Source organism: Ochotona princeps, chromosome 10 (genome assembly GCF_030435755.1).
Source record: "Ochotona princeps isolate mOchPri1 chromosome 10, mOchPri1.hap1, whole genome shotgun sequence".
In the NCBI taxonomy this organism is placed as follows: domain Eukaryota; kingdom Metazoa; phylum Chordata; class Mammalia; order Lagomorpha; family Ochotonidae; genus Ochotona; species Ochotona princeps.
Window position 1 is genome coordinate 13,707,305 of NC_080841.1, and position 26,818 is coordinate 13,734,122.

General features: G+C 46.2%; 2 protein-coding genes across 3 annotated transcripts in view; one reads left to right on the forward strand and one right to left on the reverse strand.

Annotated features, from left to right (window-relative positions):
- Positions 1-3,155, forward strand: part of LGR6 (leucine rich repeat containing G protein-coupled receptor 6) — a 102,523-nt gene extending 99,368 nt beyond the window's left edge. The window contains exon 18 of the mRNA XM_058669716.1: positions 623-3,155. Within this exon, the coding sequence (XP_058525699.1) occupies positions 623-1,863 (1,241 nt within the window). The 3' untranslated portion in view covers positions 1,864-3,155. The remainder of the gene's footprint in view (positions 1-622) is intronic.
- Positions 3,156-12,088: 8,933 nt separating this feature from the next.
- Positions 12,089-21,279, reverse strand: UBE2T (ubiquitin conjugating enzyme E2 T). 2 transcript variants are annotated; one of them, XM_058669717.1, is made up of 7 exons: positions 21,224-21,279; positions 16,700-16,866; positions 16,119-16,188; positions 14,995-15,100; positions 14,785-14,883; positions 14,578-14,661; positions 12,089-12,433 (listed from the first exon to the last, which is right to left on the reverse strand). In XM_058669717.1, the coding sequence occupies exons 2-7, from the start codon at positions 16,806-16,808 to the stop codon at positions 12,308-12,310; spliced, it is 594 nt and encodes a 197-aa protein (XP_058525700.1). In that variant the 5' UTR covers positions 16,809-16,866; positions 21,224-21,279; the 3' UTR covers positions 12,089-12,307. The 2 variants fall into 2 exon arrangements, with proteins under 2 accessions (XP_058525700.1, XP_058525701.1); XM_058669718.1 differs by lacking the exon at positions 21,224-21,279 and adding an exon at positions 20,871-20,888.
- Positions 21,280-26,818: the final 5,539 nt, after the last annotated feature.

The following is a 26,818-nucleotide window of genomic DNA, read 5'->3' on the forward strand; positions in this document are numbered from 1 at the left end:
GTTGAGCTCTACCCAGTGCCCAGGGGTGACTGTCTGGGTGCCCCCTCACGCCTCTGTGTCTCGGCTCCCATCCTATCCCCAACTCTGATGCTGTCTCCACTACTCCATGATGTCTTGCCCATCCCTTACTTCTGAAGATTGTTCCACAGATCAACTGTTTTGCCTAGCATTCCTTCAGTGCCTGAGGTAGCACTGTATTAACGTGTGACGTGTACAAATCTGCTTCTATTTCTGGGTAGTTCGGGAAGAGTATAAATGTTCATCCTGTATGCAGCTCCTCTGTGTGTGTCCCCATAGTTTCTCTCCTTCAGTCCCAAATAGGAGTCAAAATGAGAGACCAGGTCAGCCTCCCTCACAATGGGAGCTCTCTGAGGTGAGAGACCAAGTCAGCTTTCCTCAGACTGGGGGCTCTCTGAGGTCAGAGACCAGAAGTTGCCTTTCCTTAGATTGTGGGGGCTCTAAGAGACCATGTCAGCCTCCCTTGGGCTGGGAATTCTCTCAGAACAGAAGCTGGGTCATCTCTGGATGGAGGGTTCTCCGAGTGCAGAGGCTGGCCTCAGCCCAGGCCTCAGTTCCAAGTCACCTCTGGCCCAGGGCTAATGTGTGATCCTCTCTCCCGCAGGCCCCTTCAAGCCCTGTGAGCACCTCTTTGAGAGCTGGGGCATCCGCCTGGCCGTGTGGGCCATCGTCTTCCTCTCAGTGCTCTGTAATGGACTGGTGCTGCTCACTGTGTTTGCCAGAAGGCCTTCGCCTCTGCCTCCAGTGAAGTTTGTGGTGGGTGCCATTGCAGGCGCAAACACCTTAACGGGAATTTCCTGTGGCCTTCTAGCCTCAGTTGATGCCTTGACCTTTGGCCAGTTTGCCGAGTATGGTGCCCACTGGGAGATGGGACCCGGCTGCCGAGCCACAGGCTTCCTGGCAGTGCTTGGCTCAGAGGCCTCTGTGTTGCTACTCACTCTGGCCGCCGTGCAGTGCAGTATCTCAGTCTCATGCGTCCGGGCCTACGGGAAAGTTCCGTCCCTAGGCAATGTTCAAGCTGGAGCCCTGGGCTGCCTGATGCTGGCAGGGCTGACAGCAGCCCTACCCCTCGCCTCGGTGGGAGATTATGGGTCCTCCCCGCTTTGCCTGCCTTATGCCCCGCCTGAGGGCCAGCCAGCGGCCCTGGGCTTCGCTGTGGCCCTGGTCATGATGAACTCCTTCTGTTTCCTGGTTGTGGTTGGTGCCTACATCAAGCTCTATTGTGACCTACCACGGGGTGACTTTGAGGCCGTGTGGGACTGCGCTATGGTGAGGCACGTGGCCTGGCTCATCTTCGCAGACGGGCTCCTCTACCTTCCTGTGGCCTTCCTCAGCTTTGCCTCCATGCTGGGTCTCTTCCCTGTCACCCCAGAGGCTGTCAAGTCTGTCCTGCTCGTAGTGCTGCCCCTACCTGCCTGCCTCAACCCACTGCTCTACCTACTCTTCAATCCCCACTTCCGGGATGACCTTCGACGGCTCTGGCCCTGCCCAGGAAACTCAGGGCCCCTGGCCTACACCGTGACCCATGAGCTGGAGAAGAGCTCCTGCGATTCCACCCAGGCCCTCGTGGCCTTCTCCGATGTGGATCTCATTCTGGAAGCTTCAGAGGCTGGGCAGCCTCCTGGACTGGAGACCTATGGCTTCTCTTCAGTGACCCTCATCTCCTGTCAGCAGCCCGGAGCCCCAGGCCTGGAGGGTAGCCATTTTGTGGAGCCAGAGGGGACTCATTTTGGGACTCCACAACCGTCTGTGGATGGAGAACTACTGCTGAGGGCGGAGGGAGCCCCGTCTTCTGTGAATGATGCCTTCTGGTGCTCCAGCTCAGCCTTTGGCTCACACGTGTAACTGTCCCTCCTTACCCCTTCTCTTCTCATCTCCTCCTTCTCTCCCTCTCTCCTCCATGATGATGGCTGCTTGTACAATGAATACAACCAAAACTCAATAGTGGGCTGCAAGGCAGGATGGACATTCCTGACTCCAATGGTCTCTCTCACACACCCATAACCAGCCATGGCCTCCCAGTCTAGTTTCCCTTTGGCCTTCCTCAGCCTCACTGTCACTCTAGGCTTTTTCCTGCCATGTCTGAGGCTGTGCACAAGAGACCTGGATGTTGGCCTGCTTAAGTTAGACGATACGACTGCAAGCCCAGGCTCAGAGCTCAGTAAGTGGGAAGACCACCCGGAGAAAGGTCTGGAAGGGGACCACAAAGGCACCTGGGCATCTCCCCAAGACTCATGAATTAGAAAGTATGTCCCATGTCCCATTAATCATGACAAACACCACACCAAAGGGGCTTTCTATTAAAGCAAGCTTTGGGAGCAATCACACATTATGTCTCTTTTATAGTGATTCTTGGGGCTTGTCCATATGGGTAAAGGCCCTGAGAAGTTCTGCAGCAGTGACGTCTATTGAACTCCATTTAACCAAGTTCCTGCAGGCTATTGGACAGCCATTTTTTTCATTTGCTTGTTTCTTTTTCATGGGATACTGGATAATGATTCACAGCATTTAGCATCACTCTCTCCGGGACTCAGCTCTGATCCTGGGAATTCCACCCCAGAATTAGGTGCGAGAGGCAAACGATGAGCCCATCAGCCCGGAAGGACCCCCACTCCTTACTTCCCACTCCTCCTCCTTACCCAGGGAGCAACAGGGAGGCCTGCCATGATGACTCCAGCGTTTGCCCTCTGAGTTGGCGCAAGAAGAAAGGGCTCCTGGAGTGCTTCCAGCCCCTTTAGTACCTTAAAGCATCAAGGAAGCCTCTGGCCCCACGGGAGAAGCAGGGGAGCCTCTAGCCATCTCAGCTCCCTCTCGCTGAGTTGCCCTCCTGTGGTTCTCCACCAGATGTCTCCTGCACCTGTGTGACTAGCCTGTGGTCCTGCCTTCTCCATGGGATAATGAGTCCTTAGCCAGTGAAGAGGAGGAATGTTTGTCTTGTAGGTATTGCATGGGATGTGCCATTGTGGGTGTCTGGGACCCCTGAGTGCCCCAAACAGGCCCTTGATTGACCTCTCTGTCTCACTCCTCCTGACTTCATGGTTTACCAAGTGCCGCTGAGTATTTCTAGAATAGTCCTTTTCCCCGGACACACATACACGTTCAATCTCAGCGTGAGGAGTTGGGAGAGCTGAGGTGTTCATTCAGACACAAAAGGTGACTTGCATACATGAAAAGAAAATTGAAGACTCAGAAAAAGGTGAGGCTTGTTTTGAGGCACACAGATGTCAGCCAGGACAGGAGGAATCTGCAGTCTTAAGACTGAGTGGAGCACAGTCCTCCTCTGTCCCGACCTGCAGGACACGACGCTCAAACCCTGAGGGTGGACTGGGAATGCTGGGCTGGTAGCCCCGGGCTGCTGGCCCAAGAAACACACGGACACTCGTACTTGGTGGAAAAGAGTGCCTCTCTCTTTATTTTTACTCCTCATATATATACCTTCTTCTCTAGGGGAGGGGGAGAAAGGGAGGGGTTTCCTGGGAGTAATTATCTTCACTGAAGCAGGGAAGGAACCAATCAGCTATATTGAAACAGGGGAGGAACTAATTATTTGAACAGGAACAAGGGTGGAGGTTGCATTCTGCTTGCTCTACAGAGGATGTTTTGGCCTAATATCCTGCTTGCTGTAGCCCTGCTTGCAGGCTTTTGCAATGCTTGCAGGCTGTCAGGTAGGCCAAGTCTAAGGCCCATAAGTCTGTGGCTCCTAACACTCCTCTGGAATCCTGTCATGGTCCTCAGCCACACTCTCCCGCATCGGGCACCACCTTGAGGACAACCCTGAGAAAGCTTTTCCCCTAGTTGCAGAGTTCACAACACAATGGTGCATTTATTTATGAGCTGTTTATCTTGACAAGCCTGCTCTCCCTGGTCCCCCAGGGCAGACCAAGAGCCCTCAATGGAAGGAAGTTGGTTGCTCTACTTTGGGTACTGAGAATCGGTGACTCTTAGGATAAGGAATTCTTGGGGATGATAAGGTTGACAAAATCAGGACAGATGGGGGGAGTTTTGACTTCTAGGAAGCCACCCCAGACTCCTCCCTGTGTAATCACTGTTTCCTCCTGGAGTTGGGGAGCCAAGGTTGGAGGTTTGTGAGTTACAGGAACTGTTCCCTGCAGGTGGCCTCTTCTGTGACAAGGGGCCCAGAACTTTTTAGGTGCAAACCCTGCTGCCACCTCTCTGCTTCTAACAGTCTGGGCAAGGGCCAAGACTGGAGCTTCTGGCCAAAAAGGAAGTGTGGAGGAAGTGGAAATGGAGTGAGGTGTTTGCCATGAACTATTTTCATTATCCAAAATGAATAACAAATGTATTTTTACCCAGAATCAGGTCATGTCATAAATATCTTCAGTTTTGACTAAATTCTTAGTAAGTCAGTAGGTTACTCCTTGGCTATTTCCATTTTTGGCCAGCGTAAGATCATGAAAAGTTTATGTATGTCTTTGGTTAATTATACAATCATAAACCAAATTAATGTGTGAATGTGTTTTATTTAGTTGACAAAATCTTTTGGATTGGTATCTACGGGAGAGAACCCATGAGAGGAACCCTGGTGGGGTTGGGGACCCACTAGGAGCTGGGTATGTGATGGCCTCAGCACCAGGTGCCACCCTTGATACCCTCTCAAAGTGACTTGAGGAGGGGAACTTTTTAGGGGGGACCACGCCTTGCTGTGCAGCTCTGTATATACCCAGAGGAAATCTTTAAAACTTCAAAGCTGATTGGAAAGCTAGACATTAATAGAACTTCTCTCTAGGCCTTCCCCTTGTCTCCCTTGCTCCAGCTTTAGCCTCCCAAATTCTTTCTAGTCTTCCTTTTGCAGAGAGAATACAAGGCTTGAAGAATAATGGAGAGGGGAGAATGGGGAGTGGATAGTTAGTAGGCCTGGATTTGGAAGGATGATGGCAGGTGGCTAGAACCTTGATCCTTTCTGGTACCATCTCCTGCAACTACCTCCATGCTGGTCCAGCACGTTTTCCCACCCACAACCCCTCCATCCCTTCTGGGTTCCAGTCCCATGCCCTTCCTAGCTGTGTGAAGTGTAAGAATTGTCAAGATGTAAATATTTGGATTCTTCTGTGTAATAAAGCACTGGTGAACTACCACATGTGTGTCTCCCTGCTTGTTCCTGTAGCTTCCAGAGGAGCCCTGGCTGTGGAAGAGCAGGGCTGCCCTGAGAAGGACCCGGGTCAGGGTGGCAAGGCCTTTCCTAATCGCGGGCCACCTGGGGCACAGCTGGGACTGGAGTTTGAACCAATTCCGTTCTCCCAGATTGAAGTGTCTTTGTGTACTGGCTGAGTCCCAGAGAAGAGTTGACTATGCTGTGAACAGCATGGCTTTCTCAGTGTCCCAGTGCCTTCTGTTGTGGTTCCCTGATACTGGGACCTCCAAAGAGTCAGCTTGCTTGACCCCCATCGCATCAGCTTCCTCACCTCCTTTCTGTCTCAGGAATCTGCCCTCAAGCTTCCTGTAGGTTGGAGTGATGCTGGCCAGACACCCAGGCCTACCCCTTGTGAAGGTCAAGAGGAGGCCGTCAGGGGGATAGGACACCTTCCCCAGAACAGTTTCTGAGTCCCACTGGCCTGGTGCCTGACGTCCCAGAGGACAACCAGAGTCTTTGGGAATCCCTGTCCTCACTCTTCTAAACACGTAGCATCACACCCCTGCAAACTTCTGGCCTAGTTGCAGTGCAGGCCACTTCCTCAGCGGCTTCTGCTGGAGCCACGAAGAGGAAGAGATTCAGAGTGGCAGGGGCCCAAGTGCTTGCATCATCTTCCATTCCCTTCCCGGGTGTTTTAGAAAAGAGCCAGACTGAAAGTGGAGCTGAGACTCAAACTGCCGCTCTGATACGGGATGCTGCATGGCAGGCTGCAGCACAACACTGCCCCGTTACTACTGCTTATACATCCTTCTTCATGCAGGTACATGCAAGAGGCATATATGTTTGTTTGCTTTTTCCTCAAAAGTAGGATGCCATAATTCTGCTTCTGTCTCTTTTAAAAGATTTACTCATTCATACATTTACTTATTTGAAAAGCAGAGTGGCACCCCGATCAGTGCAATGACTCGGTTGGCTAATCCTCCACCTGGGATCACATATGAGCTCTGGTTTGTGTCCCAGCTGCTCCATGAGGAAGGCCCAAAGCCTTGGGACCCTGTACCTTCATGGGAGACCTGGAAGAAGCTCCTGGTTCCTGGCTTCGGATTGGTTCAGCTCAGTCATTGTGGCCATTTGGGGAGTGAACCAGTGGATGGAAGATATTTCTATCTCTCCATCTCTCTGTAAATCTGCCTTTCAAAAGAATCTTAAAAAAAAAAAAAAAAAGGAAAGGCAATGCAACACAGAATGAGAAAGTGCAAAAAAAGAGATTTCCTATCCATTGGTTCACGAGCCACATGACTGCAAGATCTGACCTAGATCAGACCAAAACCCAGAGCCAAGAACTCCACCCAGGTCTCCCACATGGGCACAGGGGACCAAGCCCCTTGGGTCATCTTCTGTCTTCCCAGCATTTTTAGCAGGAAGTTGGATTGGAAGTAGAGCACTAGAACTTGACACAACCCATTTGATCTGGCTGCTAGTGCTGTAAGTGGAGGGTGAACCTTTTGTGCCACAACATCAGCCCCCTTCTCATTTTTTTTTTTTTAATATGACTCAATATGTCAATAAAGAAAGCCTTCTCTTGGCTAAGCCCTCTCCTGGACAGAGGAGTAAACTGAAGAGCTTGGCTGAGATCCCACAGCTAGTCTCATTAAACTGGCAGGAAAGATGTACAAATACTAGAATAGAACCCATATGCCTGGTACACACAATTCTAGAGTCGGATAAGCCTGGGTTTTATTCCCAGAATTACTGTTCAAAGCCAACAGTCCTCGAAGTTCCTTTTTTTTTAAAAATATATATTTAGGGGTCCTTGCCTTCAGCACGCTGGGATCCCATATGGGTGCCAGTTCTAACCCCGGCAGCCCTGCTTCCCATCCAGCTCCCTGCTTGTGGCCTGGGAAAGCAGTCGAGGCTAGCCAAAGCCTTGGGACCCTGCACCTGAGTGGGAGACCTGAAGGAAATTCCTGGCTCCTGGTTTCGGATTGGCTCAGCTCCAGCCATTGCAGTCACTTGGGGAGGGAATTGGCGGACAGATCTTTCTCTCTGTCTTTTCCTCTCTATATATCTGACTTTGCAATAAAAAAAATAATAAAAAAGAGAAAGGAAATGATAAATAGGAGTGAAGAAAAAAGTTATAAAAAAAGAACATATATTTATTTGAAAGGTATTGACAAAGTGAGAAAAATGGGTATCTTCCACCTGCTGGTTCATTCCCCGAACAGTTGCAAAAGTGGAGGCTGAGCCAGGCTGAAGACAGGAACCCAGAATGCCATCCCGCATGGATGGCAAGTACATGGGCCATCTCCTGCAGCTATACCAGATGCATTAGCTAGGAGTTGGATCTGAAGAAGACCCCTGATCAGCACTCTGATGGGGGCATCTCAACCTAAGACATCACAAAATAGGCTTCTTACATTTTACTTACAATATCTTTGAGTCTGAGGTCCATCCTAGGGAAAATGGGATGAAATGGTAGCTAAACATTGAAAAAAATTGTTTAAAGATTTTGTGTAAAAAGTTTAGCTTGGTGCTTGGCAACAACTTCCAGGTCAAAAGGACCTAGAGAGCAATGAATCAACTCCAGATGAAATTGTCTCTGATGGGAGTCTTGATGCTAGGGTCCCCTAGGACAGAGCCTTGTTTGAAACACAATTTCAAGATCCTGGTTAAGGGAAGAAGGCACTAGAAGGCAGCAGAGTCTGGTGGGGTGTGGGATCTGGTGAGCAAGGACAATTAGCATCCAGAGAGGAAAATAGAGTAGGGACAGAATGGAGGGTGGGGCAAATGAGACACTTCAGATAACTGTCATCCCTGATAGAGGTGGGCGGGAAGAATGGGTCTGCTCTGGGGACCCTGGTGGGAGGCAGGGGCCTCATGCTGAGAAGCAAGGAGAGTGGAGTGGTTGTTTCTCCGCATAGCACAGCTGTGTCCATACCACAGCCTCCACCCGGCTGCTCTGGCAGATACACCAAGTCCAGGACTGCAAACTGCTTTGCAGCCGGCCAGCCACCCAGGGGAGCAGGTTCTGAAATCACAGCCTCTCTCCCTCCCTCTGGTTGTCCCAGCCTAAACAAGACAACCTGGGGAGGGGGGGTGGCCACACGCTGATGGAAAAATACACACTTGGCTGGAAAAGCAGCTTTATTTGTATGTGTTGAATTCCCACAGCAGCCAGAGGATAAATAGCTGGTCCTAGCCTGTGCTCAGAGCCTGCCCACTAGGTGGGTGGTAAAATATGTTCTTATTTAGATAGCTTTTGGGGAGAGGTGCAGAGGAGGATTGGGAGCTGCGAGAGAGGGGACTTGGAAGCCGTAATGTTTATATGATCAGTCATGGATGTCATCTCTCCTCTTTAATTAGGGGTGTGGCATGGAGAAACAGCTCAGCTGGCATGTCCTAGGGAGATCGCAGCCTGGAAGGCAGGCAGGCCCAGGGCAGGCCACTCCTTGGGGACCACCTCTTGATGGAGTCTCCCTCCCCCTCCCCTGCTGAGGACTCTGTAGCAGGTGTGTTACTTCAGTCAGCCCTCACAACCATCTCATGAGTTAAGGACTACCCTTCTCCCCACTTCAGAGAAGTGAAAATGGAAAACGGATGGAGTGGAAGGGAGTGCTACTGAGGTCGGGGCCAAGTCTTCTTGATCTGAAGCATGTAGCCCTTTGCCACCCTTCCCTGGCCTGGAATGAGGAACCTCAGCTTTCCCAACTCTTGAGCACATTCATTCTGCTCCTAGCCCAAGTCCTCTGCATTTGTTGAGACAAAGAGAAGGATGGGTGACGTCTAGCAACTTTTGTGATTTCTTGTGATTAGGCAAAGTTCCTTCTAACCAGCAAGTGCCCAGTACCCGCAGTTAGCTAATGTATACATAAATACATTTCCAGATAGGTCTAAGTACCATAAAAAAATGTACAGAGCTAATGGGCTGGGAGTTTCTGAGGCTCGAGGAATTCCTTAGAAGGGACAGACAAGGCTTCTGGGCTAACTGAAGCCTTCACCGACAATGGGGAGGCAGTGGAAACAGCGTATGTGGAGTCCTGATGCAGGCATGGGCTGTGTCCAAACGATGGAGTAGAGGTAAGCATGTCTGGATTATGTGCCAGAGTTAAGTGTACACGAGGAGGTAGCCGGTAAGGGCAGGATCACATTTGTTCCAATGGCAAAAGCAAACGCCAGCAGGATTCTTAGGGGCAGAAGGCCAACTTGATTTGCATTGTCAACAATTTATTTTTGCTGCTATGAGGAGCACCAGCTGGCTGGGCCAAGGAAACCAGAAGGCTGTTCTATAGAGCAGGGAAGTGCTGATGGCAGCCTGATCTAGTGTTAGGTGGGCACAACTGACCACACCTGGTGACAGGTAAGAAGTGAAGGGGCTCTGTCCTGTATGAGGTGAGTTTCTGTAAGTCCCTCTGTGCCCAGCTCTCATTTCCCTGGCCACCACATCATCTTGGTTCTGTGGGGAGTGGGCCCTTAGGCTGCTGGGAAGAACGCATCCTGACTGCTGCTAGCGGGAACAGGGCACAAAGCTTCAGGACTGAAGATCTGTGAGAAGCTGTGCCTGGTAGCTGGGGAGATCAGGAAGCCGATTTACTGTCTGAGCCTCTGAGGGCATCATCCCAGCTGCCTGCCCTGCCCCAGGTAACAGATCTTGAGAACTGGCCTACGAATTCTGTAGAAGTCAGCAAGCAGTCTGTATTTTATGGCATCACCTGTCGTTATGGACTACACAAACTCACATTCCTCTTCTTCCTTGCAAGTTGAACAAACATGCTGTAAGGCAAGACTGCTGGAGTCCCAATGTCAACACTACTCAGTGTTTGCTCAGCAGGGGCAACTTCTTCCCTCTTTAACTGATTACCACTCCAATCTGTTAGACAATACTCAGCAGGGACGGATTCAGAATCCCTGAATGGGGGCAGAACGGATGTGCTTTAAGGGTTGGGAAAATGAGGTTCCTTATCCCAGCGTTCACTAAACATACATTGAGCAAGTAAGTTATAATACCATAGTCGTTCTGATCGGCTACCAGTCACAGCAGGTGAAAGCTGCAGGGGTGGGTGTTTGGCTGAATAGTCAAGCTACTCCCATCCCATGTGGGACTGCGTGGTTCAGTACCTGACTCATCTCCTGCTAATGGACAGGCAGCAATATTGGTTCAGGTAGTTCTGCTTGATTTGAATGAAGAACTATATTTGAGTTCTGCTTTCCTGGTTTCAGGCCGGTCTGCCCAATCTATTTAGGCCATTTGGGAAGTGACCAGTAGATGAAAGATCTCTATCCCTGTTTCTTCTCCTCTGTTAATTCCTTCCAAACAAATAAATTAAAAAAAAAAAATTACCGGGAAGAGCATTGTAGTGTACCGGGCAGAGCTGCCACCTTTGATGTCAGCATTCCATATGGGCACTGGGTCATGTCCCAGTCACTCCACTTCCAATCCAGTTCCCCGCTAACAGCCTGGACAAAGCAGTCGACAATGGTCCAGGTGTTCGGCCCCCAGTCACTCATGTGGGAGAACTGGATGAAGCTTCTGGCTCCAGCCTGGCCCAGTGCTGGCCATTATGGCCATTTGGGGAGTCAATCAGCAGGTGGAAGATCTCTCTCTGCAACTTTGACCTTCAAAATAAATGAATTTTTAAAATATTAGCAAAAGAGGAGCCCAGTGTGGTAGTCTAATGGCTAAAGTATTGGCCTTGCAGGCGCCAGGATCCTATACAGGTGCCGGTTTCTATCCTGGCTACTCCACTTTTCTTTCAGCTCGCTGCTTGTGGCTTAGGAAAGTGGTGGAGGATGGCCTGAGGCCTGGACCCTACACCCACACGGAGACCTGAAAGAGGCTCCTGGCTTCAGACTGGCTCAGCTCTGGCTGTTATGGCCACTTAAGGAGTGAGCCAGTAGATGGAAGATCTTTCTGCCCCCTTTCTCTCTGTAAATCTGCCTTTCCAATGAAAATAAATTCTTTTTTTAAGTCATTATCTTTCTTTTTAAAATGATTTTATTTATTTTTTATTGGAAAGTCAGATATATATAGAGGAGAGACAGAAAGGAAGATCTTCCATCCAATGGTTCACTCCCCAAGTGGCCTCAACGGCTGATGCTGAGCCAGTCCGAAGCCAGGAACCAGGAACTTCTTGTAGGTCTCCCACGCGGGTGCAGGGTCCCAAGGCTTTGGGCCATCCTCGACTGCTTTCCCAGGTCACAGGCAGCGAACTGGATGGGAAGCCAGGCTTAGAACTAGTGACCATATGGGATCCCGGCTGTGCAAGGCGAGGACTGTAACCACTACACTGCCGCGCCGGGCCCAAAAATAAATAAATCTAAAGAAAAAATTAGCAAGAGAATTCATTATCTCACTCCTACGTATTTTCAGTCTTTTAAAAAGTAAGAATCCAGGCCCAGCATGGTAGCCTAGTGGCTAAAGTCCTGCCTTGAATGCACCAGGATCCCATATGGGTGCTGGTTCTAATCTCAGCAGCCCTGCTTCCCATCCAGCTCCCTGCTTGTGGCCTGGGAAAGCAGTCGAGGACGGCCCAAAGCCTTGGGACCCTGTACCAGTGTGGGAGACCTGGAAGAGGTTCCTGGCTCCTGGCTTCAGATTGGCTCAGCTCCAGCCACTGCGGCCGCTTGGCGAGTGAATCAACAGACAGAAGATCTTCCTCTCTGTATGTCTGTCTGCCTTTCCAACAAAAATAAATAAATCTTCAAAAAAAAAAAAAAAAAAAAAAAAGACTGTAGTTCATGGAAAATGCCAAAGTCAGCTATTCTTTAAAAATAAATAAAAAAATAAATAAGCAGCAAGAATCCGTGAACATTCAGGGTTAATGTTTCTCACAGCTATTTTACACTTCTGGCAAACATTCAGCGTCCTAGCGATGGTGCTAAGCCGACAAAATAAAGGCCAACAACTCCAAACATCTAACATCCTGATTACAGAGCTCTCTGGCCAGTTCACTCCCAGACACACATTCAAGATAAACATACTCACAGCATTAAGTGATAATTTATTTTTCAGGTTTAAAAGGCTTCATAATATATATGTACAAGATAAATAAACTACAGAGAATTACTGTAGAGCAAGGTATATAAACACAAGGTCTTTTATAGCATACAAAAACTATGTCACTGATTAAAAAAAATTTCAAAAGATGAAGGCAAATTAGAAAACATCAACAAAGTATAAGCTGGACCAGGACAAACCCCCTAAACATCAAAGTGAAATTTCTTTTCTGTGCCTCCGAGCTGAGCAGCTTTCCTTTTCTGTGTCGAGCTGTGTGCTTCGGAGTCAGCAGCCTCTGCTAGAGCATCAGGCACCTCTTCTGCTTCAACCTAAAACAGAGTAGACCAGTAAAATACAAGGGCCACATAATGTCAGCATGGACACAGATGCAGCTGCATAATATTATTTCCACTTCTTTGTTGCAAGATTTATACACTACAGCCCAGCGCGGTAGTCTAGTGGCTAAAGTCCTCGCTTTGCATGTGCTGGGGTCCCATCTATGGGGACTGGTTCATGTTCTGGCTGCTTCGCTTCCCATCCAGCTCCCTGCCTGTGGCCTGGGAGAGCAACGGAGAATGCCCCAAAGCCTTGGGACCCTGTACCCATGTGAGAGACCTGGAAGAAGCTCCTGGCTCAGGCTTTGGATCAGCTCAGCTCTGGCCATTTTGGCCACTTGGGGAGTGAACCAGTTGACGGAAGATCTTTCTCTTTGTATCTCTTCCTCTCTGTATATCTGACTTTCCAATAAAAGTAAATCTTAAAAAAAAAAAGATTTACATACTGTGCCATGTATATAGCATTGAATCTTTCTAAATTTTTTTTGTATGTTAAAAATATTTTTATTTAATTAAAAAAAAAAGTTTTAAAGGTACACTTCCATCCACTGGTCCACTCCCAAACGGCTGTAATTGCTGGAGCTGGGCTGACCCAAAGCTGGAAACCAGGAATTTTTTTGAAATCTCCCACATGGGTGCAGGATCCCAAGGCTTTGGGGCATCCTCCGCTGCTCTCCCAGGCCACAAGCAGGGAGCTGGATGGCAAGTAGAGCAGCTGGAACATGAACTGGCATCCATGTGGAATGCAGGTGCTTGCAGGTAGAGGATTAGCCAGTTGAGCCATCAGACTGGCCTGTAAAATACTTTCACTTCTTTAGGATGTGCTCATTTCCATATTCTTGCCTTTTCTATTTTGTTAAATGAGGAAACCTTATCAACTTCAGCTAGGGGAATTTTCTCTTTTTCCTTCTTCCCTGAATGGAATTTTACATAGAAAATTTAAAATTTAAAAAATGAAGTTCCACTCTCATGCACAGTTCCTTCCTTGTATTAAAAAGCTTAGAAATAAGAATGCAAGTGACTTCCCTTCAGTCCTGCTACTGAAGAATTAAAATACATATACTCACACCTATAAATTAGTATACTTTACTTTTATATGTATAAATATAGCTGTTATAAATTCTGATTGCACTGATTATAAATTATTCATTTGTGTGTATATATGTACACACACACACATATATAAATTAACCAGATGTTGTCTGCCCTCTAGTATTGCCAATAGATGACAACTGTTAGTAAAAACCTACTGCTGGCTAAGCTACCAGGATTTTCTGCTGAATAATCCTTTAGAAGGTTACAATAGGCGGACACGTCAACTGGTCAGGGACCAGGGCTATGGCGTAGTGGGTTAAGTTGCTACCTGTAGCATCAGTATCCTACATGGGTGTTGATTCGAGTGCTGGCTGCTTTACTTCCAACCCAGCTCCATGCTAATGTGCCTGGGAGAGCAGAACATAATCCAAGTGCTTGGATCCTTAAATGTATGTACAAGACCAAGAAGTAGCTTCTGATTCCTGGCTTCTGCCTGGCCCAGACCCAGTCATGGGAGCCATTTAGGGAGTGAACCAGCAGATAGAGGACCTGCTATATCTCCCTCTCTTGTTTACAACTGTCTTTCAAAGAAATAACATCAATCCATCAATCTTTAAAAAAAAAAAAAAAGTAGCCTGTTAGCTGCCCAACAGCAATGTATTTGGTGCACGGAGATGATTATAACATGCGTGGGCTACTGACTACCGATCAATAGCCGAAGCTTATTAGTGGCATCAGACTTTAACAGACCAGGGTCACATAGGATAAGCTAAGCCAGGAGGTGTTGAGCTTATCTAAGGGACCCATCAATTGTTTCCACACCCTTGTTTGGAGCTCTTTTGTTTTGTATATCCCATCAAGTATTCTCATTCACATGTTGTCCACTCAGTTATTCTCATACAAATGATATCCATTTAGTTATACAACTGGTATCCATTGGGTTGTTGTCATACAAATGTTATCCTATCAATGATAATCCTGTGCTCATTGACCTTCCAGAGTTCACAGTGTCCTACAGTAGTCCTAGAACTTTAATAAACAGTACTTCGAATCCGAAGACACAGGCACAATTAATGAATTGGTAATAGTAGCAAACATTATACCATCTGTTTCTGTCGTGCATGCTTCTCTGTCCACAGTCTGGCATTCCTGAGGAAGGCTGGTCTATTGTATTTAAATTCTGAGGACTGGAATCCAAGAAAAGAGTCAATGGAGAACAAGCGAGCTGCAGTGAGAAGCTCCCGCTAGCCCAGCTGTCCCAGCCACCCCATCTGGTAGGACAGGCGCTGCAGAGGCAAGGGCACACTCACGATGTCAGCCATCAGCGGGTCTTCAGGGTTGGGCTCCGCCATGAGTAGCTGGATAGAGGTCAGCACTGTGGCGATGTTGAGGGAAGGCCTCCAGGCGCCCTGCCCACAAACAGACAAGCAGTCCCTGTGCTGTCAGGACTGGACAGTCCAATTCCGATTTTACAGATGAAGCAAACAGAAAGCCACTGTGTCAATTCTCCCATTACTCACTTTTGGCGGCAATTTAAGAACATCTAGACAAATCCTTCCAGCAGAATCAATGTTTGGATGGTAGATTGGAGTCAGAAATCGGATCTGAGGAGGTTCAAACGGGTACCTTCGCATGCGTAGGACAGCAGAGGGTTTTCATTATAACATTTCTTCTTAATACATTTTAAACAGTCTCCTACTTTCCCATGTTCACACACATATGTACATATGTAATGCTGGTTTTAACATTCAAAAATATTAGGAAGACAGCCTTTAGCAGGCAAACCTCTCTTCTCAAATTTCTAAATATTTCAGTATGTATCTCCCAAGTATCAGGACAGTCCCCCTATGTCATTTCAGTGTGATTACACTCAAAAAAACTTAAAAATAATTCCTTACAATCACTTACTAATCAAATTTCCTTAATTATCCCTCTTCTTCCCCAACTGTTTTTCAAAACGGGACCCAGTTCTGATTCATAAATTGCATTTGGTTAGTGAGGCTTAAGCCTTGGCAAGTTCCCAGGCTATTTTCAGAACTTAAGCAAGACACTGTCTCTATACTCTAATTAGTTTGTTCAGGATCTGACCCTGGAATAGATATTCACATTTCAACAGATAGTCAATTCTTCCCTTCCCATTTTTCACAGCTACAACTATTAACTTACTGAGCAGAGCCTTAGAGGGGGGTTGAATTAAAAGGGGGCCTTAACACTGAACTGGAAAGAATGTGCTCCTTGCCATGGGCTGGGAACACAGAGGAACAGGAAGTGACTGCTGAGTAGGTATAACGTTTTAGTCTGGAAAGATGAAAAAGTTCCGTAGATAAATGCTGGTGATGGTTCAACAATGCAAATGTATTTAATGTTACTGGGATGTATACTTAAAATTGGGGGCAAAATGGCCAATTTTGCTATGTATATTTTACCACAATCTAAAGAGGGGGGAGGACTTACATGTGGCCTAGTCATTTATGTTAGAAAAGGAAACTGAACTCCAGAAAGATAAAATAAATTGCAGAAGTCATCTTAAGTCATAAGAACAAGGTTAAAATCGGGTCCTTCAATCCCTACACCTTAATACTCTATTACAGTGCCCTGTTTTATAATATCTTATCCCGTAAGTGAAAATGGAATTCACACTAACCTTTCAGGGACCATGACCTCCAGCTGGAAAACACCTTTCTCATAAGGTGTGTTAGATCCACCTAATATTTCTTAAAAGAAAAGAAACCATAATGAAACAGTTAAAAGGGAATAAGGAAATTAGATGACTCGAGTCACGCCATTTGGACTGAATGAGGGCTATGGTCCTGAGAAAGCAAGGTCTGAGACAAACTCTTCTCCCAGGGCCTTGGCACAGCATGCTATGGCAATGGACCCCAAGCATTCACAGTGTCAAAAGAACAAACAGAATATCTGTAACCTACACTGCAAAGGTGTTGGCCACAAGACCAAAGAGAACGCACAGATTGGCTTGGACTGCAGTATTACAAAAATTTCTGTTTCCCGTAGGGTTTCAAGGGTATTTGAGATGTTGATTTTTGGCTTAACAATGCTCTAGAGCTGATGTACACTTTTGGCTACAAATCAGCACAACATGTTGTAAAAAGTCAAGAAGCAAGAAGTGACAAGCAACCTTCTCCAAACGGAAACAAACAGGATGGGGACAGAACTTCGGCAGTTTTCCACAGTGCCGTGACTCGCACCACAGACCCCAACACGTACGAGCTCGCAGGTCATCCATTTGGTCCTTTTCCTGCCAGCACGTGATGCCCGGGGGTGGCTCCGTGGCTAACATGTGCAACTCTCTCTTCAGACGCGAAGCTCTCTGCATGACTGCACGTGAAGTAAAACTACAAGCAGTTGTCCACACCTAGAGAGGCCGCGGCACTCTGTGGGAAGGGAGACAGCCATGAAATAGCAGCAGCGACTGCGGAGCTGGCAGCACACGGCTTCAGTTTAGTAAAAGACAAAATATATATATACAGATAGTAAAGAACAGGTGACTCTTGTTCACCTCCGTTGTGACAAGAAAATCGGTGTTTTTTTTTTCATTTCCTTCTTAGAAACTAACTCAAATTTTTAAAATAAATTAAAAATGTAAAAATTTCTATGAAAACTCTAAAATACTATAGATTTAAAATTTTTAAATGCATGTCTGTTTCACTAACAAATTATAAACTCATGAAGACAGGGTCTGGGTCTGAAATATCTAAAACAGGCAGTACCAGAGCAAGGACAGACTGGTGGAGATGGGGGTGGGAGCAAACTGCTAAAGGGCAGTAACCGTTTTTGATGTGACAAAAGTGATAGCAATGCTTGTGCAACTGTGATTAGGCTTAAAAAGCACTGAACTATAAATTGGTAGGTTGTCTGGTTTGGAAATACTTCAGTAAATGTTCAACAAAGCCAATGTTCATCAGCAGGACAAGTGAATTATAGTATAGCTATAAAATGCAATACCAAAAAAAAAAACCACCCGGAGTTATTAATCTGACATAAATGGATCTCAAAAGTAATCATGTTGAAGGGCAGGCACAATGGCATGGCAGGCTAAGCGTGGGTCTGTGGCGCCAATATCCCATATGGGAGTCCATTAGAGCTATGGCTGCTCCATGTCCTGGGAAAGCAGTGCAGAATGGCCCAAGTACTTGGGGTCCTGTACCCATGTGGGAGACCAAGAAGATGAAGAAACTCCTGTCTCCCAGCTTCCAACCAGCACACCTCTGGTCACTGTGGCTATTTGGGGAGTGAATTAGCAAACAAAATATCTTTGCCTCTCCAACTCTGCCTTCCCAATAAAAATAAATCTCTAAAAACAAAGTAATCATATTGAGTGTATCTAGCCAGACAAAAAAAAGAGTACATATGGTTTGGTTCCATTTAATATGTATTTCTAGGAAATGTAAACTAGTTTATAATGGCATACAGACTAATGGCTGCTTGGAAATGGAGGAGTATGAAATGAAGGGATTACTATGGGACATGAGGAAACTTTCAGAGGTGATGAATATGTTCACCACACTTTTTTAGGTGCTTGGGTGGGGGGGCTTATTTACCTGAAAGAGTTAAGAGAGAAAGAGTGGGAGAATGACAAGAGCTTCCATTGATTTGTTCACTCCCCAGATGGCCAGTCTGAAGCCAGGAGTGTCTGTGAGAGCAGGGACCCCGGCACTTGGGCCGCCCTCCATGGCTTTCCCAGGCACACTAGCAAGCTGGCTTGGAAGTGGAGCAGCCGGGCCTGGAAATGGCACTCACAGGGACGCCGGCGGTGCTGGCAGCAGCTTTACCCACTATATCCCATTATATCCCAGCACCAACCCCCATGCTCATTATCTTGAGGGTGACAATATTTTCACAAGTGTGTATCAAATCGCATCTTACTTCATTCAAAATAAATTATAAATCAAGAAAGCTGAATTTAAAAATAATAACAAAGAGTAGGAAGCAAATCACCACTAAAAAAAGACAGAAATATGTAGCAAACGTTTAAGGAGGGTTCCTTTTTTAAAGATTTATTTATTTATTTTAAAAAGATTCATTTATTTTTATTGCAGTCAGATATGTAGAGAGACAGAGAGGAAGATCTCCCATCCAATGATTTACTCCCCACGTGACCACAACGGCTGGTGCTACACCGATTCGAAGCCAGGAACCAGAAGTCTCTTTCAGGTCTCCCAAGCGGGTCCAGGGTCCCAAGGCTTTGGGCCATCCTCGACTGCTTTTCCAGGCCACAAGCAGGGAGCTGGATGGGAAGCGGGGCTTCCAGGATTAGAACTGGCGCCCATATGGGATCCTGGCATGTGCAAGGTGAGGACTTTAGCCACAAGGATACCGCGTGGGGCCATAACGAGGGTTCTTAACCAGAAAATAGAAGTTAAAGATATATACTGAATTATTGCTAATCTTCCACGTCCAAGTGCCAGAATCACATATGGGTACTGGTTAGACTGTTTCACTTACAAACCAGCTCCCTGGTTGTGATCTGGGAAAGCAGCAGAGGTCACCCTAAAGCCTTGGGATCTTGCACTCCTACGGAAGACCCAGAAGAAGCTCCTGGCTTCAGATTGGCTTAGCTTTGACCACTGCAGTCATTTGTGGAGTGAACCAGCAGGCAGATGTTTGTCTTTCCTTGGCTCCGTAAATCTGTTTTTCTGACGAAAATAAACAAATCTCTAATATTTAATCTGAGAATAAAATCATATATTTTTAAGGCAGATACAAGATAGAGTGATGTGTAAAATTATTTCATTGGGAGGTCCAGCACGACAGCCTAGTGGCTAAATTTTCGCCTTGTATCCACCAGAATGCCATATGGGTGCTGGTTCTAATCCCAGCTACTCCAATTCAAATCCAGCTCCCTGCTTGAGGCCTGGGAAAGCAGATGACCCCAAAGCTACACAAACAACTTAAAAATCTGAAAAACTGTGTGCACAGCAACATGGCAGATGCCAATAGGTCATAGACATTTCTGAACTGTATTTTCAGAGAAGAAAAAAAAATGTTGTATGTTTGCAGGTTCCAGATCTCAAGACAGAGAGCTAATAAATACCAAACACCCATGATAAACACATAATAACTTGTTTCTTCCATTAGATAGAAAGTTCTCTGAAAGCAAAAACAATTCCTATTTTCGGGCCCAGTGCAATGGCCTAGCAGCTAAATTCCTTGCCTTGAATGCACCAGGATCCAATATGGGCACCGGTTCTAATCCCGGAAGCTCCACTTCCCATTCAGCTCTCTGCCTGTGGCCTGGGAAAGCAGTCAAGGTCAGCCCAAAACTTTGGGACCCTGCACCCATGTGGGAGACCCTGAAAGAAGTTCCTGGCTCCTGGCTTCAGATCAACGCAGCACCAGCCATTTTGGTCTCTTGGGGAGTGAATCATCGGACAGAAGATCTTCCTCTGTCTTTCCTCCTCTCTATATATCTGCCTTTGCAATAAAAATAAATCTTTTTAAAAAGTTCATATTCCTTTTTTTTTTTTTAATTTTATTTTAAATTCATTAATTACATTGTATTATGTGACACAGTTTCATAGGTACTGGGATTCTCCCCACCCCTCCCCAATTTTTTTTTTTCTTTTTTAAAAGATTTATTTTATTTTTTTATTACAAAGTCAGATATACTGAGAGGAGGAGAGATAGAGGGGAAGTGGAGCTGCCGGGATTAGAACCAGCGGCCATATGGGATCAAGGCGAGGACCTTAGCCACTAGGCCACATATTCCTTTTTTAAATTAGGTAAGTGCTTGGCTTAGTGTTTTAAAATAAACAACAAGAAATCAAATGAAGGCATCCTGAACAGGATCTCATGGGGACAGATTAATCTCAGCACTGTCACATTTTAGGATCTGGTGCTCAGGAGTAAACCCAAATCTCACAAGGTCAGGAGACTCTAATTTTTACCACATCCACTTAGAATGACTTAAACTAACCAGAGGTCAATTGATTAATCTGTAAAACCTACAGTAAAAAGTTTTAATTCCACATTCTAAAAGTAATTTCTTTTTGGGACACTATATTCACCGCATGAGTGGATAGCAGTGTTAGTCCACGGTAGTCATTTATGAGATTCGTCATCCGTGATGCTTTTCTTCAGAACCCTGAATTTGCGTATTGCATGCATTAAGACACTCTGCTCAATCAAGTGGCAAAGACTAATTTTAGTTAGTTCTTTTTTTTTCAAATCTACAGGCAGGATGCTCCCCCACAATTAACATTCTTTCAGAGACAACTAAGCAGAATACCATACCAGAATACCATTAGAGCAAGCCAAAATACTAAACAGAACCAACAACAACACGACAGCCTTTGGCTGTCTTCCTCTTCAAGCCCCTTCCACACCGCCTTCTGAGACCACCCGGCAGGAAGCTACCTGACCGGCTCACGAACCTCACCTCTTCTCCCGCACTACGTCTGATTACAACCCATGACAGCAGCATTTCTCAGGGTATTAAAAAGGGGAGCAGCAGGACAATCTTTTCTAGGCACACAACCCCACCCAGCCTCACACTTAGGCCAGGCTTACAGCTTCTCCGCACGCTCGGCCACCCGCCCGGGGTCGCCGAGACCCCCCGCAGGTCGCAGCCTCAGCCCACCGGTGGGCTTTCCTGAGGGCAAAGGTCCAGTGTTGGCCACAAACAGGGGTCCGTCCCCGCCGCCCCTCCACCCCGCCACGGACCCACTGAGACTCTCCGTGATTCGCTCGCTCGGCTGGGGATTCGGAAAACGCTTCCCGACGCCGAACCACCTCAACGCCGCCGCAGCCGGTTCCCGCGTCTGCGCAAGCCCCAGTGGTTGGCGTAGTCCCGCCCCCAGACTGTGATTGGCCCGCAGCAAGCCCATGCGACGAACGCAGCCGCCTATTGGCCAGCGTCCGGAGGTCGCTTCCGCACACGCTGTGTTCAAATTGGAGCGCGCGCGGAGATCACCGCTCCACCTCGAGCTACGCTAGACTTTGCTTGGGGCTGCAAAGGACTCCGACCCGAGTTCGGTAGGGTGCCGACTGTGTCAGCCAGGAAGGAGCAGGCAGTCACCTCACGGGAGCAACAAGCGAAGGAACTTTTTTCCAAAGTTATAACCTGGAGAAGGTAGCACCTGATTGCAGTCTGCATTGATTTTTTTTTTTTTAAGATTTGTTTATTTTATTGGAAAAGCGAATGTACAGAGAGGAGGAGAGACAGAGAGGAAAATCTTCCGTTCAATGATTCACTCCCCAAGTGAGCCGCAATGGCCAGTGCTGCGCTGATCCAAAGCCAGGAGTCAGGAACTTCTTTCAGGGTCTCCCACCCGGGTGCAGGGTCCCAAGGCTTTAGGCCGTCCTTGACTGCTTTCCCAGGCCACAAGCAGAGAGCTCGATGGCAAGTGGAGATGCTGGGATTAGAACCGGTGCCCATATTGGATCCTGGCACATTCAAGGCGAGGACCTTAACCATTATGCTACTGCTCCGGTCCCAGTGTGCATTGATTTTTAAATGTTTTTGACATGATAGGCTTGTTTTACTTCAGAAGCCAAAAGATGACAAGTAAAGGGTTAAATCTCGAAACTTAAGAAGTGGGGCTGGCACTGTGGTGCGATGGGTTAACAGGCCACTCTGCTGCACCAGCATCCCATACAGGTACCAGTTAGTTTTCTGACTGCTCCACTTCTGATCCAGCACCTTGCTGATGCACCAGGGAAAGCGGCAGAGGGTGATAACCTAAAGGCTTTGGCCCTTGCACCTACGTAGGAGATCTGTATAAAGTCCCTAACTTTGGCCCAGCCATTGCAGCCATTTGAGCAGTCAATCAATAGGTTAAAGAGCTTTGCCTCTCTCTGTGACTCTGTCCTTCAAATAAAATCTTTAAAAAACAAGCACACGGACCTGGCAGTGTGGCCTAGCAGGTAAAGCCCTCGCCTTGAACGCACAGGGATCCCATATGGGCGCCGGTTCTAATCCCAGCTGCCCCGCTTTCCATCCAGCTCCCTGCTTGTGGCCTGGGAAAGCAGTTGAGGATGGCCCAAAGCCTTGGGATCCTGCACCCCGTGTGGGAGACCCGGAAGAGGTTCCTGGTTCCCGGCTTCGGACTGGTGCAGCACTGGCCGTTACAGTCACTTGGGGAGTGGATCATCAGACGGAAGATCTTCCTCTCTGTCTCTCCTCCTCTCTGTATATCTGACTTTGTAATAAAAATAAATGAATCTTAAAAAAACAAAAAGTGAATTATAAAACAAGCACACACACACACACCTGTCAGAATTCTGGAGAAAGTAAGCAACCATGAGTAGTAGAGAATTCTTTCATGACAAAGTAAATGTTCAAATCCAAATTGAATAATCATTTGTTAGGAGTGGCACAGAAGGGATCCTTGTGTTGGTTGGAAGTTGGGAAGGACTAATTTTTTTTAAGCTGTCTAGAAGTGTGTGTAATTTCTGATCCAGGAAGTACCTCTTTTTGGGTACGCCAAGCATGGCTTCTCAGAGTCCAGCCACAACCTGCCATCATTGCCATCCCAGGTCGGTGGGGCAGTGCAAGTCCGCTGCTCTGCCTCTCATCCAGTTTCCCTTTAATGCACTTGGGCAGGTGGCGGAGGATGGCCCAAGTACTTGGGTCCCTGCAACCCACAGGAGAGACTCAGATGGATTTTTGGCTCTTGGCTTCAGCTTGGACAATGCCCAGCTGTTGTAACCATTTGGAGAGTGAACCAGTGGAATAAAACAGCAAATGGGAGATGGATCTCTTGGTCTTTTCTTCTGTCACTCTGCCCTTAAAAAAAAAAAAAAAAAATCATTAAAGACAAAAAAGATACCCCAGTCCTGGCTTGGATCTGAAGGCTATTGGAACTTGATAGCCTTTGGGAATGTGCTGGTGTTTGGCGGGTGGCTTTCATTTCACTGTTCACAGCTCCTCTATGCAGCTTGAAATGGTGTGGCATACAGTAATGATTAGGCTTAAACGTGTAAATTAGTATAATTTTGGCTACAGCAGAGATTTCTTCTTCTTTTTTTTTTTTAAAGATGATTTGTTTTTGTTGGAAAAGTAGATTTACAGAGAGATCTTGCATCTGTGTATTCATTTCCTAAATGGCTGCAATGGCCAGAGCTGAACAGATCCAAAGCCTGGAGCCAGGAACTTCTTCCAGGTTTCCCATGTGAGTCCCAAGGCTTTGGGCTGTCTTCTACTGCTTTCCCAGGACACAAGAAGAGAGCTGGATGGCAAGTGGAGCAGCAGGACACAAACTGCATTTTTGACAATGGAAAGGATAAAAAGTAAAGGCAGACGGCAGAGGGTAGAAAAAGGCAGAATAGGAAATGAAGACAGAAGACCCCATGTATTGAGTGTACAGTTTTCACTTGTCCACCAGAGGGAGACATATTAACTAGGGGAATAGAGGCAGGTTGAAAGATTTTCACAAAGTGTCAACAGATGTCATTGGCTTTAAAAATGGAATGAAATTATACCATTTGCAGCTAGATGGTTTCAACTAGAGACCATTATGCTTTTTAAAAGTATAAATATGCATGAACAATTAATTAGTTTATAAAAACCTCTCGATGCAGGAATGCATCATAGCTGGCTCAGTACATTAAAAATCACAAACCTTATTTATGCCAATTTATATCATTGTCAGGACCCACTTGTATGTGAGAACACACTTAGAGTATTTATGTATGACATTTAAAGAATCCTACTACTTAATAAGAAAATTCTAAGTGTTTGTTCTTGGAGATCCTTGGGTGGGAGATGTTTTAGAAGAAATTTTAAGTCATAGGCAAATGAACATTTTTGTGGCATAGGTTTTATTTGGCTGAGCTTAAATTGATTAGATTATAATATTTATTACTACATTTGCAAATCACAAAACTGGAAGATACATTTCTCTTCCTCCAGGTAGTTATACACTTAAATTATCCAAGGAACTTAGCTATTAGTATTTTTTTATGTAAAAATCTCCAAAGAGGACATTATACCCTGCTACCACACAAACACACACACACACAAATGAAGAAATGAAGCAAATAAATCAGAGTAACGAAGTACTGTCTGCTTCTAGACATTCTTGTGTTGAGACTGAATTCTTGCTGAAGTTTAAGCTTGTGTCCTGGGAAGGTAGGACATAGCTAATTGTAGCTTATTTTTACAACTGATCAGATATTTCTTGTTTCTGAATACAAAAAGAAAATACAGCCAAAAGAAACAGTGATACTGATTCCTGAAATTTTTATCCCAGTTTTAGAAGACCAGTGTGTCAGTATAATAGAAATCATGTTTATATATTTGAGCAGCTATCATGTATCAGGAGCACAACACTAAATGGTGCCACAGAACTGCAAAGAGGTGGTAAGCTTGTAGTTAAATATTCCCTCTTATTTAATATACATTTCTCTCTTTAAAAAAATATTTATTGGGCCCGGCGGCGTGGCCTAGCGGCTAAAGTCCTCGCCTTGAATGCCCCGGGATCCCATATGGGCGCCGGTTCTAATCCCGGCAGCTCCACTTCCCATCCAGCTCCCTGCTTGTGGCCTGGGAAAGCAGTTGAGGACGGCCCACTGCATTGGGACACTGCACCCGCGTGGGAGACCTGGAAGAGGTTCCTGGTTCCCGGCTTCGGATTGGCGCGCATCGGCCCGTTGCGGCTCACTTGGGGAGTGAATCAACAGATGGAAGATCTTCCTCTCTGTCTCTCCTCCTCTGTGTATATCTGGCTGTAATAAAAATGAATAAATCTTAAAAAAATATTTATTTATTTGAAAGGCGGAGGGATAGACATAGGGAGTCAGAGAACTTGCATCCATCAGGCCGCTCCCCAAATGACCAGGGCCAGGCTGAAAGCAGGAGCCCAGAACTCCATCAGGGTTCAAATCCAAGGACCCAGCCCTTAGACCAACATCCACTGTATTCCCGTTCATCCACAGGGGGCTGAGCAGAAGCATTCGGGATGCCCTTGTTGCTAGTGGCAGCTTATCTGTTGCACAGCCATGATGGTCCCAGTATCAATTTCTCTTTTATCCTTTAGGAAGAATGCTGGGAACTTGTGGACAATTTTAATTATTCGTAACAGACTGAAATGGAATATGAAGAGGCTCCCTGTTGATATGTTTCAATGTGAATCTTGGGAAGATTTCTAATTATAACAAATGATAAGACAGGACAAGTTCTGTGGTAACTATAAACACACGTAATAAGGAAAGCAAAGTTGATTAATGTGTTACTGATTTTATGCATATTGCTATTCCCAAAAATGCCATAAGACTTAATTAGTATTTATAAGGTATTTAAGGATACCCAACCAAAGGATATAGTTATTAAACATAGTAACATTTTGAATTTACATGTCACTTTTCATTTGAGGCTCTCCTCTCACTGGGTTGCATATTTTCTTAGAGCAGGATTTGCAATTCAGCAAAAATTGAGGACTAGGCAAATGTCCACATGTTAACCTACACTGACGGGCCCTTTACAGTGCCCTAATCATCTGTGCAACAGTCTTTCCATTTCAAACATCCAGGACAATTCAAAGAAGCTAATAACTGTGTATGTTCTCAATCATTATTGTTTTAGATTTTGTTTTTATTTGAAAGGAAGGTTTACAGAGAGACAGAGTGAGCATGAGAGATCTTCCATCCGCTGTTTCACTCCTGAAATGGTCACAATGGCCAGAGCTGGGTCAGCCTGAAGCCAGGAGCCAGGAGGTTCTTCCAGGTCTCCCACATGGGTGCAGGGTTCCACGGACTTGGCCATCCTTCCCTGCTTTCCCAGTCCATAAACTAGGAGTGGATCAGGAGTGGAGCAGCTGGGTTATGAACTGGTGCCCATATGGATGCTGGTGCTGGCAGGTGAAGTATTAGGCTGTTGAGCCATCACACAGGCCCCTCTTATTATTTAGTATACATTTAATTATGTTTTGTTCAGGGCTAAGGATGTGGAGGGTATAGCTGTTAAATCAGTCGGAAAGATATAGATATTATAACCCAAGTTCATGTTAAATATAAAAATGCCCCCATTTAGCTGCTTAAGAATTTAGTAAGTGACATAAAACTTTGAGAGCAGGGAGGGAATCACAGAAGACCAAGCAGGAATCTGTTTTTAAGATGGAGGAAAAGAGTAGAGGAGGAGGAAGAAAAAAGGGAAATTATTTTGAGCAGACATGAACAAGGTATGACAGGTAGCACTAGGTATGACCCACACTACTACCCTATGAGCTGTAATTACTCACATTTTATACATAAGGAAGCAGGTTCAAAGGCAAGTAGCTTGTGGAATTCAATCTGAATTGAAAGCGTAAGTGTAAGCTCTTTCCGCTAGACCTCTGCATGGAATAAGTGTCACGCTGGCTGTATTCGTGTAAAACAGGTAACATCATA